Source organism: Cebidichthys violaceus, unplaced genomic scaffold (assembly GCF_023349555.1).
Source record: "Cebidichthys violaceus isolate CVI_PGR_0920_01 unplaced genomic scaffold, fCebVio1.0.p SCAF_13, whole genome shotgun sequence".
In the NCBI taxonomy this organism is placed as follows: Eukaryota; Metazoa; Chordata; class Actinopteri; order Perciformes; family Stichaeidae; genus Cebidichthys; species Cebidichthys violaceus.
In genome coordinates this window covers 7,788,449-7,806,709 of record NW_027176296.1, presented here as the reverse complement: position 1 = coordinate 7,806,709, position 18,261 = coordinate 7,788,449, and the positions used below count along the sequence as shown (strand labels likewise).

Below are 18,261 nucleotides of genomic sequence, written 5' to 3'. Positions count from 1 at the left end.
TGATAGTTGAGGTTGAAACCATGAGCATTCATAAAGTTCACACATTTACTGGGGATGTTCTCTTACATTTATTATTGACATTTTTATTCTGGATCTGGAAAAGCGACAAAATACACCTGGAGATTCATAATCAGTCTAATTGGCAAAGGTTTACGGTTTGGAGGATACCTAAATCGAAAAGGAATATTAAGGCCTAGTATACATTTTTTTGCGTACAATCTCAATTGAGTCAGACTCATGACCACTGAGTTATGTTTAGTTATTTAAATGTGTGCTGCTGTTGCACCACCTGAAGGTGCATTGCCATAACATTTTGTAAGAATTGATCTGCACCACATTTGATTAGTTTCTTCTTAGCTGATGGTCACAGCTTGTGCCTGTAGAAATAAAATAGGAGTCATTTCGATTAAGTTGAAAGAAAATGGCAATTGTTGTTAGTTGCTACACAACACAGTGGGGCTGTAAAGTGTGTTGCTTCGCCGCTAAACCGGAATCAGAGGTAGTCAGAGAGCCAAAGTGACGTCTGTTAAGGCCAACTCATACTTTCTTTCTTACTTACTCATAAAATGGACAGCTGGTATGGCAGGACACACAAAAACACTAGACATTGAAGCTGTTGTCTATCAAGTCATGCGGCTATGAGCAAGTCTGTGACTTGCTGCAAATCGGTAAATACAATAGTTATTAGCCCGCTACAACCAAGCCCCCAGGAAAAGCACCGGGCATTAAAACCATTTTCATAGTGGCCGAACCGTGTAATTACAACTTCCAAGTCTGTGATGAGATGTCACTTGGCCCAAAAATACTTTTTCCCCATTGACTTAAATTGGGAAAGAGATTTACATTCTGTTGTTCATGTGAATGAGCCAGAATAAGCCTGAGACTGAGGGCTAGGAGGCAGGGTAAAAGGAAGCACTAGTGCGTTTGCTCTACGGGCCCATGGATGCAGAGGATCGTCGGAAGATCAGGTCAATTATATTACTCGGCAGTCCAATCATTTTGTCATTTGTCATCATTTTTATCCATGGCTACAAGGGTTGCAATGGCAATAATGCTCATAAAAATGGCGGCTGCTCTGACCATCCTACTACCAGGTTGGATTTGAATGGGAATGTCCATTCAACTACTATTCTATTTCTATGCTTGCACCAAATTTCACTGAAATGCCTTGAGTGGGTTTTGAGATATTGTGCTGAGTAACTCACAAATATGCAGAGACTGAAAGCATGAACTCCTTGGTAGAGGTCATCAATTTTAAAGTTTGTATCTTCTATTTTTTTCAAAACATTTCTGGTCTGTCTCGCTTGATTTGCTTGCAATTCAGGTAGTCTGTAGTGTGTGTGTGTGTGTGTGTGTGTGTATCTTCAACACATGCAAAAAGGAGCGCTATGTTTATTTGAGTGTATGAAGGCAGTCTGTCTCATCAGAGACATACGTCTGTCTTTCAGACGAAAGTCCTTCTCCATGGCCACTCCGAAATCCTCCCACACCCGCTGCTTTGCCTCCTTCACGGCAGCGGCTGTAGCCCTTCGGGTCTGTCGGTACCTTGCAACTGCCTCAGGAGTCCTCCGGGATAACATATCCCGGAAGGCCTCTTTCTTCAGTCGGACGGCTTCCCTGACCACCGGTGTCCACCACGGTGTTCGAGGGTTACCGCCCCTTGAGGCACCTAAGACCTTGAGACCACAGCTCACCGCCGTAGCTTTGGCAATAGAAGCTTTGAACATCGTCCATTCCTGTTCGATGCCCCCAACCTCCACAGGGATGCTAGAAAAGCTCCGCCGGAGGTGTGAGTTGAAGATCTCCCGGACAGGGGCCTCCTCCAGACGTTCCCAGTTTGCCCGCACTACCCGTTTGGGCTTACCAGGTCTGTCCAGAGTTTTCCCCCACCCTCTGACCCAACTCACGACCAGATGGTGATCAGTTGACAGCTCCACCCCTCTCTTCACCCGAGTGTCCAAAACATACAGCCTCAGATCCAATGATACGATAACAAAATTGATCATCGACCTTCGGCCTAGGGTGCTCTGGTACCACGTACACTTATGAACATCCTTATGCTCGAACATGGTGTTCGTTATGGACAATCCATGACTAGCACAGAAGTCCAACAACAAACGACCGCTCGGATTTAGATCAGGGAGGCCGTTCCTCCCAATCACACCTCTCCAGGTATCCCCATCGTTACCCATGTGCGCGTTGAAATCCCCCAGCAGAACTATGGAGTCTCCCACTGGAGCCCCATACAGGACTCCAGTCAGAGTCTCTAAGAAGGCTGAATACTCTGAACTGTTGTTCGGTGCATATGCACAGACAACAGTCAGAGTTTTCCCCCCCATAACCCGCAGGTGTAGGGAGGCGACCCTCTCGTCCACTGGGGTAAACTCCGACGCAGCGGCACTCAGCTGGGGATTTGTGAGTATCCCTACATCCGCCTGGCGCCTCACACCTTGGGCAACTCCAGAGAAGAAAAGAGTCCAACCCCTATCCAGGAGTACGGTTCCAGAACCGATGCAGTGTGTAGAGGTAAGCCCCACCAGATCTAACTGGTAGCGTTCCACCTCCCGCACAAGCTCCGGCTCCTTCCCCCACAGAGAGGTGACGTTCCACGTCTCCAGAGACAGCCTTTGCCGCCCAGGTCTGGTCCGTCGAGGTCCCTGGCCTTCACTGCCACCCATGGGGCAGCGCACCCGACCCCAGCGGTTCCTCCCGCAGGTGGTGAGCCCACAGGATGGAGAGGAGGGGGGTGCCACGTTGCTACTTCGGGCTGTGCCCGGCCGGGCTTCGTGGCAAACCCGGCCACCAGGCGCTCGCTGTCGGGCCCTCCGACTGGGCCTGGCTTCAGACGTGGGCTCCGGGCTTCCTCCGGGCAGGGTCTCCTCAACTCTTCTTAGTTTTTTCATTGGGGTTTTTGAACCATTCTTAGTCTGGCCCTTCGCCTGAGACCAATTTGCCATGGGAGACCCTACCAGGAGCTCTAGGCTCCAGACAACATAGTCCTCAGGGTCATGGGGGCACTCAAACCTCTCCACCACGTTAAGGTGATGGCTCCAATACAATACAACATACAATTTATTGCCATATGTGCATGTGTGCATAATATCCCAAGTCATGAGCTAATCCTAGTTGTGAGAAGAGATGTCATGAGAAAAAGAATGATTGAGAAGAGGAATTCTGACTTTCTACTCTGTAAGGGAGAGAGAGGACGAGTGAAGGAGGGTGAGATTGAGATGGAGAAAGAATTAGTGGAATGAGACAAGCTGTTGTTTTAATGTGAATAATGGGATTGAGTAAACTCACCATTTTAAATGAAATTAAAGTCCCACTCTAAGTCCATGTGTCTCCTCAACAGAGTCGATATATGTGGATTCACTGTTTTTGTGTTTTTGTTGGTAACTTTGGTAGTTAAGACTTCGCCCAGCCCATCCTTGGTGTACCTGAAAAAAATAGTAATAATAATAAGAATAATAATTTCAAATAGTGTTTGATCAGACGTCATCGAAAAAATAAGAAAAATACAAGTTTTACTGAAATTATCTAACCTTTGGATCAATTTGTGTGTGAATGCTGCCTCTTCTTGGTATTGGAGATTAAAGGTGTTGAAAATACTACAGCAAGCCCCAAAAGAAGGTGGGCTGGATCCGCACACATATGATGTGAACCTCAAGGCTGACTGTCCAGCGGTGATTACCGCTTTCTGACATTTCACCTGAAACTCAATGTTTTTTTTTTGTTTTAATATATTTGTTTTAAGTGTTGAAAAATAATTTTTTTTAAAGAATAACATTATTTTGCCTCGTATATCACTGGTTGAGAATCCTTTTTTTAATTGTTTTTATCCAATTTGAATTCTGTCCATCTGTACCCTCCCTGATTACCATCACTAAGGTGCCCTTGAGCAGGAGACTTAACCTGGAGGAGCCGGAGTTGCTCAGTAGCCAGCAGATGTGACTGTGGTTGTACTGGAAAGCTTCCAGATGTGAATGTGTAACTCTGTGTATGTAATCAGGGTGTTGGCGCTCCTAAAAAACGGAGCGTTGCTCTCAGTGAAACTTCAACCTCAATAGATAAAAGGTGAAAAAAATACCATAGACAAATGCAGAGAGGTGACGTTGTTATTTATACAGAATAGTAATGTGATTTGAGAATGTGGGCATCTTGTTTGGCTATAGTTGCAGAGAGAACAGTCCACTTGCAAAAAAAGATATCTCTAGTTGCGTTCGTTTCTCTATAATCAATATATCTTTTTTCAGATTATAACGTTCAAAAACATTGGATGGCTAGTAAATAACCTTGCCTAACCATAACCAGCTTTCACAGAAGTCTTAATGTGACTTCAGCTAATGAAGTGACTTCCATAGAGTGTAAAAGACATCATTATGACATCATTATGCTTCAATAATTCACTGGCATAATGCATGTGTCCACATGTCATGTAGTTAATAAAATAAGTTCCTTGTGTTGTCTGAATAATAGGCAATCATCTGTGAAATTCTAGCTGCTGAATCCTTCCATCATGACGTGCACATATTGAGTACTGTAAATAAACTGGAAAAATCATTGATAGACTTTGCACCGATTTATGAATTAAATAAAATTAAGTCTCACCAAATAATATTTGGATGGATGAAGAACAGAAAATTTCCAGATTCACATGTGCAGTTCAGGTGAAATTGCTCTTCCCAGAATATACTGTACAATACTGTTTAGTTGTGCTGATAAAACCCTTTCAATGAGTGTAATTTAACAATTTATTTGTGTTTTGTGTTGACAGTATCTATTTAAAAATAATAGGTTATTACTGTTGAAATCGTGCTGTAAATTGACTGTAGTAATTTACAGCGTGCTATGAGGGAGAAAAATAAAGCAGAAACAGAAGCAATATATTCATGCTTTGCTTTTAATCACTTAATAGAAAAAGTATTTCAGATTTATTTTTGAACACAATATACAATAGAATACCATACATTGTGTGAAACATTTAATAACCCACCAATTGGCAGACTTGAACATATTATTAACAATAAAAAAAAAACATCTCTCATGCAGATAGTGCTAAATCTGGCTAACCATTTGGACACAACTAGGACCAACAAAGCTTGAACATAGATAAACAATGTTAATACTGACAAATTTGAATTTCAAAACTGCTAACAAGTTTGGTCAGAAAGACTTCACACATTAGCACAATCAGTTACATAAGATCATGTTTTGTTGTTAATTTCAGAACGATTCACGTCAGTGCCGGGCGTATTGTAGCATGCTACCAATACCGTCCCTGTGGTGTCTACTTTTACATGAAGTGCGTTAAGTGTAAAAGGAGTGCTTTGTGTTTGTCTGTCGAACCTGTATCTATCTGGCCTCATATATCAGCAATCTGCATTCAAATGCTGGATGGAGAAGCTTAAGTTGTGACAAGCCTCTGAGAGAAAAAAGCTATTTGTGTACTTTGATACCAAGCATCGATAAGCTTCTGCGTTACTTAGCTAGCTTGCACGTATCCTATATCCAAGCCTATGCAGTTTAACATGTCCTCTATGTTGCCTCTGGGTTACCAAATTGCTGCTGTCAGATGGAAATCTTGTAGCTTCAAAAACTCAGTTGGACCAAAATAGTCTTCCTTAGGAAAAAATATCTAAGAAACAAAAAGTGGACATTCCATGTCCTCTGTAAAATTCTGGCTATTATCTCAGAAATGTAAGATGAAATTTAATTGAGAGAAACTTACATTTTCAGAAATGCACACAAATATTGTGATATTAATTAAGATTTCAAAGTGATGCCAAAGAGAGAACATTTTTGGTAATAAGCTTAATATAATGTTTTTCATTTTCTTGCGAACATTCAAAAAGGCTATTTTGGAGTTACAAGATTCCAATGTGACAACAACAACATGTCTCTTTAGCTGCTGCTCTGCTGGGCACTCAAAACATTGTGCGGGTATATACTTAGATATATTTATATATATATATAAAAACAATATATAATACATATATAAAAAGACTCTAATCCAGAGTCTTCTACACATTAGACACCACCACTTCCAGGTAATGCAAGTGCATATAAATTAAAATATATTTTACACTGAACCAGTATTTCTTATTTACAAGATTAAAGTATAGAATAAATACACACTGTTATAAACAGCAAAAAGGACCAACTTGAGCTCCTAGCAACAAACAGTAGAGACAAAGGCGTGGAGTGATGGGGGTAAGGCCTGATGACAAAGTCAACACATCCAAACGCACACACAAATACAAAACCTTCCATACATACATACTGCACACAAACAATTGCCACTTAAGCATGCTGGAGTGAAATTAGATGAAGTACCTTCGAGTATATCAGTAAACCAATATGAAAATGGAGAGATGCAACTAAAACATCCACAAAAAATAGTTGTGGAAGTGTGAGGTCTGCACACCATTTTCAAACTATTTTCAGAAACAATAATATATATTTTTTGGTTTGTTTTAAAACTAGAGCACCAATTATTCCTCTTTTTTTCCAAAGCGTACAGTCTGCCATGCTGAATCCAGGAATTCCACCAGATCCTAATAACCCGACTGTCCTCGAAACCCAATACAGTCTAGGGGTAGGGGGAAGAATTCAATTGACGTCAATGAGCTGAGGCAGCACTTGAGGGATTTTTTATGGTGAGGACGAAATAGCTGGCCTGATTGTTTTGGGGTGGGTCCGTGGAGCCCAGAAGGGTTTTAAACCATGTGAATAGTGGTGCTGATGAGGGTCTGAGAGCGCCTTTCAGACAGGCAGCTGTAAGAGGACCTTTAATCATCTGGCCTGATTGTAGAGGGGCAGGGGGGGCGTTACATCAGACGGGTCCGGTGTCGGGACCTGTTCCATATAACAGGATTATTAAGACTGCAGCATACCTATGGGCTACAAATAGATTCACCATTGGTGTGCATTTTGTCCTTGGCAGACTTAATTTCTGACTTTATCATAGATCTAGGCAGCAGCTTGGTGTCACAAGCTTTTTGCTTGTTGCACTGCTTATATTTCTGCTGATTTCATCTGGTCTTACATGTTAGGTTATCAGGGTTTGAACTTGAATCATGTATTGTACAAATTGTACAAATCAAATGTCCCAATGATTTCACAATGAAATTCTAGAGTGAATATTTAACCACACAGTTCCATTTCCATGGTTGAGCATTTTGCATTAAAAGTCAAGTTTTGGTGTGAAAAGGTAGGAAGCCCCAAATGGTCTGCAGACCATTACAATGGAAAAGAGAAAAGGTGATGTATAAAGAGATGGGGTATGAAAATAGACGTGTATTTTAGTGTGACAATCATTGACCGACATCTGAAATAGAAAGCAACATGTAACATGAACCATGAGTGAACATAAGCATTTAAAATCCACATGTAAAACATTGTGCTCAGGTTGAATAACGAATGTGACAAAATGTGCGTATAATGTGTGTGTTTATGTTTCTCTATTCAGATGAGTTTGTCCAAAAGTTGTTTGTCGACGTTTGTTTGGATTTCTCTATTGCCCAATACATGGAAGACTGTTCTCTTTTTAACATACAAAAAAGATTTTGCTCCTTCAGATAAGAAAAAAAAAACATTTCACAGATATACTAGAGTGTTCAATAAATAAAAAACTATTATAAAGACAATAGTAAAAAAGGCACACGAAAGTCCTTTGACAAATGGTACAGGAAAAAAGTAAACACTTTCTCTTGCTATACAAATGTGTCCCCATCAGTAGATCTTATTCTATGCTACTTCTAGATCATATCATATTTGTAAAAAAGACTTAAGGTACAAAACTTCTCTCAGTAGTGTCAATGTCCATTTAATTCCAGTCCAGAAAAGAAAAGTAACCATTTTCCAAACTGGCCAAAATCCTTCAAGTTCCACCCTCAGTCTCGCCTGTCCATCAAGACTAAAATGTTCGCAGTAATTATTTCCTGAGAACTCTGAAGCCGCCTCACCGAAACTGTCCGTCGGTGTCTAGCTTCAAACACCCAAGTGCAAGACGCCCCTGTGCGGGACCTAACTAAGCCCTTGCTTCTGTGGGCTTATTAAACAGCACAGCTGCAAGAGGATCTCCCCTCTTTTGCCAACAACTTTCAAATCACCATGTGAGCCTGATGATGGAAGCCCTATGTGTCTGTGGGCGACGCCTCGTGTGTCACGATCTCTATTGCTGGCTCCATCATACGGCCTTCCTCGAGCTCCTGACCGTCCAAATAGTCCAGGGGAGGAGAACGAGAATCTCCTAGACTGTCCTCCTCCTCTTCTAACTCTTCCTCGTCGTCTTCCTCCCCTTCGCCATCTTTCTCTATTCCATCCAAGTCCTCCTCCTCCAAGGTGAGCTCAAACTGAAACTTTTCCCCGCCTCCCTGCCCTCCAGTCCCTCCACTGTGTCCATGCGTACCCTGGTCGTAGAAGGGCGGGGAGGGACTCTGGGGGATCATGCTTTGGTACCAGTTTCTGTTGTCCTCCAGCGTGTCCAGAATGTCCTGGGCGTCAGGGTGAACCAGATCGGCCCAGGTCTCCCACAGAGGGTGCACGATGTAGTCGATGAAACCCACCTGGAAAGGAGTAAGGAGTCAAATTAGAACTGGAGATTCTTTTAACATACTGATACAAATATAACGCACATATTTCTTTCTATGTCCTTTATTGCCTACCTGGCTCTTCTCCACTGATGCTGTGTGTTTATCACACATAGGACTGATCTCCATTCCCCTCTCCCTCTCTCTGTCTCCCTGGTGGAAGAACTCATCCATTATCCGATCAGTCCACTGACGATACAGCTCCAGGGACTTGGTGGGGTTACTCAGGTCAGCACAGTGCACCATGTTACGCAGCACCTACAAATAATACAGAATTGCAATGTATGAAATGCTTATATCCCCTGTATTTGGCACATCATTTTCAGTTTTGGGTATTTCCCTAAGAAATCTTTAAATTTAAGAGAAATTAGATTCTCGTAGAACCGCCATTTAAGGCTAATTCTATAATGTCCTTTGTTATGAAAGGAGGTCAGTCTACACAACAGTCTAATAAAGAAGAAATCCAAGAAATACCATTAGAGGGAGCACTTAAAGGTGAAAAAGAAGATGGATGGGGTGAAAAAAGGAGTGACAGTGGGGAACAAAGGTCAGCTATGTAGGAGGCCGGACAATGGCCATTGGCTGAGTAACCTCTGCCAACACTGGCTATTGATCAAAGCTATTAAAAGCTGGGAAATGAGAGCTGGAGGGCTTACAGTATGTCCAATCACAAACTCACAGTCCATATAATATGAATACATTAATTCAGTTTTTTTGTTGTGGCTACTTACTCTTTTTTTAAGAAGTTAAGAAACTGTTTTGCAAAAACCAACACCTACCTGTATCCTGTCGGTGTAATTGTCCAGCAGCAGTACTCCAGAGCTCGTCACCTTCTTGGTCTCCACCATGGTCTTCAGATCAGCCAGCAGACTCATGTGTTTGGACATGTCCGTGGCCAAAACCTGAATATGATAGAGAGGAAAACCCCATCCTTCGCATTAGGATAATTTGGAAAGGTTATGATTTAAATTAAGATAACATTAGAGGAAGCGGAGAATATGAATCAGGATATCTTACCATGTCGATGACCATCTTGCGGAGGGACTGTCGCTGCTTCTTAGTGAGGTTCTGGAAGATATCACAGTTGTCTTCCTGTAGTAGCTTGAATCCCACAGCTAAATGATGGTTCTCCAGCACAGACTCATCGTTGTACATCAGTGCCAGCTCAGAGTCTGCAGAGGCATTAAAAAGAGATTTTAATATTTTAGTCTTTGTCATAACTACTTCTATCTGGTTGTTTAATGCACCAATTTCTATATTTTTAAAGAAGGCAACAAATTAACCGACTGAGTTCCGCGTTGAGTGATGTTTTGACTTACTGGTATTGATTAGGAATTGGTTTGATACTCCAGGATGATCAACATCATGGATAGCTGCAGCAAAGATGGCTGCTAGGATCTCAAGATCTGTGAAGACCGCCTGTGAAAAAGAGAGAGAGGTAGGAAAAAAAGAACATTAAACTAATTAGAAGATAGAAAAAGCATCAGAAAGGACAAACAGATATATATTAACTAACTAACTAAAGAGTATGGTGGAACAGATAACAGACCCGACCCAAGGTTTTACATGGCAACCTTCCAGACTAGATTAGCAGTTAATATCAGATGTTTAACCTTAATTTGACTAAACAAATTAGGTTTCTGTTCCTGTCATGTTTTGCCTTTAAGGAACAGAGCAAACAATCCAGCTCCCACAATGCCAGTGAAGTGTTATTCCAGATTTTTTCCTCAACCAAATGACAAGCTGTCTGCCTTTCTTTAAAACTTCACTGTATCTGCTGGCTTCAGTAGACAAAAAGATAGAGAGCCAAGAAGAGTAAATCCTGATCTGTAGACTGGGGCATTCTGACCTGACTCTACCTCATTAGCTACTCCAACCTGAGGAGAACTGTGAGAAAATGCATGCAGGGAAAGTCTAACAAATAAGGCATGGATGCACAAGTGTTGTAGGAAAGAGGGGAATTTCCCAGAGTAAAGGGAGAAAAAAGATGATTCAATGGAAGGAAGTTCCATCAAAGCCAAGGTGTGGCGGTCCAGGAAAGTGGCACACATGGTTATGTAAGAGCTCACTTCTCGAATTTAGTTTCCCCTTATTTCCCACTAGACTCCGAGTTGAAGGATGAATGTTACTTAGGTATTAGTCCCTTAGATCAGGATCTTGTTACATTATCAGAGTATCAATACTTCTCTTTATAAAATAACTTACATCCAGGGCTGGAGTGGAGAGCAGGATGTGCGTGGACTGGGCTACGTCAGCAGCATGCAGGCTGTTATGGTAGGCCACATCTGAATGGTAGTGATCTTCCAATGTCATCATGTAGGCCACAAACGTATCCATGGGGATCTTAAATGTTTTTAACAGGTCTCGCTCCTAGAGAAACAAACAACATATTCAGGATCAAGCGTGGATCATTTTAAGTAGTGATCAAACACTTGAGTGAGTGAAGAAGAATGCACAATTTCAGACACTTCATACCTGGAAGATGGCGTACATGATGCAGGTGAGAGGCCGGTGGTGGGAGTACTCCGAAACAGTGAAAATGTTCAGACCCCACTTGTTGAGGTCCTCCAGCTCCTTGGACAGCAGCTCCTCCTTGTCGGTCTTGACACCGAAGCGCGAGATACTGCTGCCGGAGAGCGAGGGCCCGTGGGAGACCTTCTTGACTCCACTGATTTGCGTCATCAGCTGCTGCTTCTGCTGCTTCTTCTTCTCTCGCGTCTTGGATGTCGGCGACGGGATCTCCATATCATTCTGTTTGTCTGAGGTAGGGCAAAAAATAAAGTGTCAACGTTGTGAGGAAGAAGTAGGTAAAATTTCCATTTGACCTCATACAGCACGAGTCTAATCATTTTATGTACTTCTCAATAAAAACCGACTTAAATGCGTAGGCTGCCTGAGGACCCACTACACTATAGAACAGTGGTGGGCCGTCAGGGCCAGCTAAGCTTTCTCTGCTGGCCTAAACAGAATCACAAAGCTATAGCTATTTTATAATTTAATAATTTTTCATAAATACGCTACATGTATTATCATTTTTTCCCATTAGATTATTTTCTCATTGCACAGCTCCTGTCTTCCTCTGTTACTCTGCTTCCAGCGCAGCTTGTTTTAAGTAGAGCTCTTATCCAATCAGATTCAGCCTCTATTTCTCTATGTAAGGAGAGAGGCCTGAGGTCCTCTAGGTAGACCTTGCAGATTAAAGTATATGGGGACGATAGTGTTGATTGTCATCGTCTTCAACCAATCAGATCTTTAGTTTGACATGTTGGGCGTATTCTTTGACGTGCCACTGCTACCCGCCGTGATTGGTCAGTGGGCCAGCGTGACTTTTGTCAAACAGAAAGCTAGCTAGCAGATCTAGTGTTTAGTAAGAGTTCAGGTTGAAACATATGTAAGAGAAGTTATGACATTTTTAGCGTTTTGCTTGGTGTAGATTCTATTTTCTATTTCTTTGTAATCAAAGAAAGGAGGATGGACTTTGTCTTTAAGTGAACAGCAGCTTTGGTAAGTGAAGTGCTTTTGTTTTACATCTGCAGTAGCGTTACTACTGTTAGATGTGTCGTTTTTATGATGGTTTAATATTGTTCCCTCTGATGTGAATAATATTTGAATGGCTCGTGCTCTTCAGTGTGCATGGAATAGTGTTTTAGTGCTGCAGTGTTGCTGAATTGATTTGTCATGCTTTGTTGTCATATAAATATATGTAACATATATGTGACTGGTTCATGTGAGTTTGTTCTTGTTATTATGTTAAGTACATTGATTCTTACTATATGCATTGTCCGTTAATGATGAAGCATCCCGTCATTGCGGGGTTTGCCGCGGTTGTTTTCCGTTAAGCTAGTTTAGCGGTGCCTCACAGAACACGTGCGGTGCCTGAGCTGTTTTTGTTTTTTTTGTTCCTGGTTCAGAGGTCACAGCCCGTTGTCTCCTCCGTGAGAGCAGTCCACCGAAAACATTATATTTCCCACAATTTAAGCTTCTGCATTTTCTAAATGCACTAGTATTATTCAAACGTATTGTTTGGTTCGTAAGCCTCGTACCGAACGCTTTAATACGAATACGTGTATTGTTACACCCCTAGAAACAAATAACCGTAGCTGTGGCTCATAATTAGGTTATTCAACTGTAGTAGGACAGCACAGAAAGCCCAGGTATAAAATGCACGGCCCGCCACTGCAAACACCTGCAGCTAGTTTGCTCCCGAGGGATTTACTGATTCACTTATTCATTCATCATCTGTGCCTCCATTCATTTGTTCATTCATGCTGCCCTGTCCTCCACCTGCAGTCTCTCTTTCTCTCTCTCCGGCTCCTACTGTTCATTCGTCTCCATCCCTATGCACTCTCCCCCCCTTCCCCGTCTCTCAGCAGGTGGCTCACATTTCATCTCCTGCTCTTTTCACTCCCATAGGTCAGTCCATTGACAGACTGAGAGCTGGGGCTCCTACACAGTTAAGGCAGTTCCATAAAGACCATTCAATAAGCTGCCGCATCTTTCACAGCTTTATCAAATCACTTAGTGTAGAGTGGGATTTTTATGTTTGGTTTAATATATTTATAAATCTATTCAAACACAATTGTTCTAAAGTGAGTAAGAAGTCCAACAATAAACAGAAAACCTGCAGGGCCTTCATGTGATAAAAAAAAGAAGTTTGATTACAGTTGATCTAAAAATAAACACAGGAAACATGCCACGTTTCTTGTAGTAAGAACCAGGCCCTTGTGTTTACTGCAATCACAGAAGAATTGAATGAAATCCTGCAGGGACTGGCTATCGGCACGAATGTGAGCTGCGCAGTCATCTATCAAGCCTCGACTCAGCTCATCGCTGGCCTATCAGCCTTCCCCTGTGGAGGGTTATTCAATTACCAGCTGTAATTCAAATAATCACTTTCTCTCTCACGCGCTCCCTCTTTCTCACAGTTTTCTCTGTTTTCTCTGTCTTGCTCTCTCCTCAGCCCTCCAGTGGTAATTGAGAATGGGCAATTAAGCACTCTCAGACATGTGCTGCGTGGGAAACAAGGGGAAGAGCAATATATTGCCCTCTAATTTATTACAAGCCATCATTACCACCACTGCTGTGTCGTGTTTGTGTGGCCTATACGAGATCAGTCAAGTCTACATTTTCATTCTTATCATCAATTGCTGTATAAGTAAGAGCAAATTTGTAAACGCCATGCAGTCTGTTCCACAGTTGATTTGATACGACTGATAAACTGCTCAGGTGGTTTTTAGCACAGTTAACATGATATCCATATATCACCAAATTATGTCGCATTTTGACCTGCAATGTGTCAACCGGTCACATAGACCGTCTTTTTTCAATGTTTACAATTTCTCTCCTTTACATTTAGCTCATCTTATCCTTTCTTTTCTTCTCTTAGAGACTGATTTACAAAAAGAAATTAAGCAGCTGAAACAAAGATCTGTTGTTTTTTTGCTCTGTTCTTTCTCTCCTATTCTCCCTTCTCTTTCCTGCTACTCTGTCACCTCCCACGTTTATTTCGATTTTTTCTTCATCCTCCTCCATATGCTCTTCTGTGAGAAACGCAGGTGTAGTAGGGAGGGTGGGGGCTTTTTGGGGCCATTTTTCCCCCTCAGTGTATTGCTGCTGGGCGATCAAAGGGAATTATGAAAGCCAGCAGTTGGGCAACAATCCTTAATGGAAAGTCAGAAATCCTGGTCTGAAATCGCCCTCTGAGAAACTCTGGGATCTTTATTTATCTAGGGAATTATCCAGGCTCCATAATCGCTGTTTTATCAGTCAACAGTCTGCCTTTCCATCAGCTGAAAATTAAAAACCCAGATAGTCTACAAGAATAAACGGATTGTGATTTGCGGTGGATCTAGGCTTGAACTCTGCAGAACCAGGCATATGGCAGGAAAACTTAGTTTCTCTGAGCCTGAATAGATCCTTTTTTCTACTTATCTTAATAGACAGTACGGCAGGTCAGCTGAGGCCAAAAGCAGGCCAGCTGTGCTGTGTCCCCCCCTCACACTCTTCATTAATGTTCACTTGTTCGTTCTATATACTGCCAGTAGGGTAATCCTGATTTCTTTATCAAACCGATAGTCATCTCTGTCTGGATTCTTGGGGCAGAGAGATGGGGAGGTGATGGGACAACAAGGTGTCCCCGCCGACAGAGATGCATTAAGACAGGGATGAGTCACCAAATCTGCCGAGCTCATCTTGCTGCCAGCAAAGGGGGTTCCTCGGTTTGTACCTCTATTTTGTCCCTCACTGCAGTCAGCTCCTCCCTCGTTTGCTTCTTCTCTGTCTCTCCTCAACCCTGCTCTCACTCTCTATGATCCGGCGGTGAGAGATCTGCCAACAATCCTACACTGGATCAGGATGCCAATCGATTGGTCTATAAATAGTCTTGACAACCTTTAAGTGCATTCTGTCGGCCTTATTGTATCATCTTTGTTTGTCAGTCTATATTTCTTTTAAAACATTCACTTGTCTATTAACTTTGTGCATCTGTCCTCTAGATATCGTCACGCTTCTGTGGAAATATCACATTTACCAAAAGCCAACTTTCAACCCATTTGTAGAAATTGGTTGATTGTCCCGCTAGTATTGGTTTAAGTTATTTCCCCGTACAGTGACTTAAACATGTGGTTTGGTACCAAAGTCATGAAACGGCTTGTGCATGTGGGTGACAAAAAAACAGAAGAAGCAATGTCTCTAAACACAAATATAAATACATATATATTTACCCATCGCCATCTATTCTCAGATCTCGAATGTGCAACCCATGCTGACAGCATCCAGTTCCAATCCACTTACTCTGATTCTGGCTAACAAGCTCCCATGTCAGTCAAATGGCACATTTTACAGAAGCCAGACTTTAAACACTTTAAACACCCCTTTCTCTTTGAGAAATGTACATTTCCTACATACATTGTTATGGTTATTTTGAGCCTGATGCCATAAACATCTAGACAAAGCTTTATGGCGCAGTGTTTTATAGTACGCCCCCACAGAAAAGCCTGCAAGAGCAACTTGCACAGCAACATCATGTGCTGAACCTCCATTGCAGCAAAACAGAGAAGTGGGGATCTGTGTGAGCCACTAAATATTATGTATTTTTGGAATTCATTTCTAAGATTAAATTTTAGTCTGTGGTAATTAAGCGTGGTTTATTAAAACCAAATTGATGGATTTATTAGTATTTTTCGGTGCATGTACCCAAGACTTTCATTTACCTAAGAAGGTGTTGGAGATGAATTCAGAAACCTGATTCCCAGACCGACTCATCTCAGATAGGTGCGTCAACTCCCGATTCAACATTCTCTTGAACTGCAAGAGAGAAATAGGAAGAGGAGGGGGGAGAGAGAAAAACAATGTCGTCAGTTTCCACTGAGGGAAAACCTGGAAGAAATTATGGCACAAGATTCCATGGAAAATACAGCAGTATCCAGTTTTATACCACCAGCTCTAGAATATTATTTAATAACAGCGTGAAATCCGGGTGGGGGACACATCTTATTACCCCCCACATTTTCCCTGAAATCAATTAGGGTGCGGATTATTATTTGTTTTACCAGTGGGGAAGCCATCACCTTTTGATACTCCTCAATTCACCCCGGGCAACCAATTTACAGTTTTATTACACTGAATCACATTTCTTGGCCTATTCAGCTGTTTCATTTGCGTCAGTGTGCAAGCATTTCAATGTGTGTCAATAGGAAAATTTGCACACAGCTCCTTGCATTCATCTTTGTAACAACATATGATGATTTTCATGTAGTTTTCAATCATTATAAACCGTTTTAAATAGATGAAATAGTTCTGCGAGACTGATGCTTTCAACAGTACACGGAGACCCAGGCACTGCAGTAGCAGCTGCTTATGACAGGCATGCACGTATACACACATACAGACTGACACACATATACAGACACACAGAGCTCTGCAGAGGGCTCAAGATGGAGCCTGAGCCACAAAACACCATTCTGTCAGACCACCACTCATCATGATGGAAATAACTTTTGGTGCAGTTAGAACAGCACTGTAATCTGAAAAGCTCCACAAAATCATTATTAAAATGCTGAATTTCTATGGAACTGGCCCTTAATGCAACAGAAACACAGCACAGTGAGGTACAACGAAATGGGTGCGTTATCCCGACAAGCTACGTAGATAAGCGCCACACACCTTAATGTAACCCCAAGACACCGACAGCAGGTAATTAGCTTCAGGCATTTTGGACCCCGTTTTCTCGTTCCTACACAAAGCCAGAACTGTAATCCAATGGAGAAAAAATAGAGGGAGTCGAACAGGATTCTTTCAGCGCCAAAAAGAACAAAAGATCCCTTCTTCTCTCCTCTTGTTATTCTCTTCTTAGCAGCTAAGAGAGCAGCTTGATGATGGCTCACTCTCCCTCTCGGCAGCAAAAAAAGGCCAGCTCTGAGTCTCCATGTCTGGGGATGGATGCAAGGGTAGATGGATAGATAGATGTAGGAAAAAGTAAGCTCTGTAGCCAGGCTAGGAGAGGAGGAGATCCAACAGGCTCGGTGGTTCAGCTGGAGCAGCAGCAGCTGGAGCCGTGAGCTGGGGACTCTCAGTGCACTGATGAATTATAAAGGAGCGAGGAAGGGAGGAGGGGCAAATAACAACGATGGAGACAGGAGAAGGAGGAGAAGGAGGAGGAGGGAGTGAGGCATCGATGTTCATCTGACTGGAGGGGGGGTTCCTCCACTGGATTTGTCTATCTTTGCTGCTCTCACTGCCGTAGCGCTCACTCCCCCCCTCCTACCCATGCTTCTCTCTCTTCGTCTCTTTTTGGTTCCCTCCCTCCTCCGTCTCTCCTTCCCCTGCTGTAGTCTGCCAGCCCCAGCAACACGCTCTATTCAGAACACATGATTTGACAGAAAGTGGGGAGAAGGGGGGGAGCCCTAATTACAGCTGAGCATATATACATGAGGTTGTGGAGGGATGTTTGAGTGACTGACATATAATATTCATACTTGGATTCCAGATGTAACATTTCCTCTATTCTTTTGTTTTCCAGCTCTGCCACCACTGCATATAAATCCTATCATCTTCAATTCTCAGCCCCTGTAATTCCCTCTTAAAGGCATTTTATTTTATAAAGTCAGCTATTGTGAAATAATGTCATGGAGCCATACAGTGATGCCCTCCCTCTACAGTAAAACAATGGGGGTGCATAGAGGGGATGGGGCACGTTTCAAAGAGTGTGAACGCGACTGTATTTTTATGGCCATTATCTCTATTATCATCCTCTCCCTCTTTTGAGTATTCTGTTGTCTCCTGGTATCCAAAGCACCATTGTGGAGAACTCATAAGCCTGTTTATTATCCGCATCCCATAATATTATTAGATGCTATCAGGGTGTCTGTGGAAGGCTATTTTTAACAACTGGGAGACAACCAGAGAGTGGTAAGGAGAAAAAGAAAAGAAAAAGAAGAGATGGGAGATAATTGCATCCTTCCCCAATTTAGGTGACAACAGCTCATGTTTTTTTCTCTCTCTGCCTGTAAGTAAGAGTGTGTATGCCAATTACCAGAACACAGCAACGCCATGGCAACAGCATCAGGCAGCCGGGGCTGTTTTGAAAGGAGAAGGGGAGAGAAGAGAGGAGAGGCTTCCCCTTTCCCTTCCCAGGCAGACATGCAGTGTAGCTGCTGAGCTGTCACGAGGA

General features: G+C 42.4%; 1 protein-coding gene across 5 annotated transcripts in view; it reads right to left on the bottom strand.

Moving 5' to 3' along the window:
* Positions 1–4,882: 4,882 nt before the first annotated feature.
* pde4ba (phosphodiesterase 4B, cAMP-specific a) overlaps positions 4,883–18,261 on the bottom strand; it is a 165,667-nt gene continuing 152,288 nt past the window's right edge. For 4 of the 5 annotated variants that reach the window (XM_068707607.1, XM_068707608.1, XM_068707610.1 and 1 more), the window contains 8 exons: positions 15,803–15,896; positions 11,067–11,350; positions 10,797–10,961; positions 9,911–10,010; positions 9,609–9,763; positions 9,371–9,493; positions 8,667–8,849; positions 4,883–8,567 (listed from right to left, as the gene is read on the bottom strand). In XM_068707607.1, coding sequence (XP_068563708.1) covers positions 8,136–8,567; positions 8,667–8,849; positions 9,371–9,493; positions 9,609–9,763; positions 9,911–10,010; positions 10,797–10,961; positions 11,067–11,350; positions 15,803–15,896 — 1,536 coding nt within the window. In that variant the 3' untranslated portion in view covers positions 4,883–8,135. Of the gene's footprint in view, positions 8,568–8,666; positions 8,850–9,370; positions 9,494–9,608; positions 9,764–9,910; positions 10,011–10,796; positions 10,962–11,066; positions 11,351–15,802; positions 15,897–16,754; positions 17,537–18,261 lie in introns of those variants that run through there. The other variant, XM_068707611.1, reaches the window with a different exon arrangement.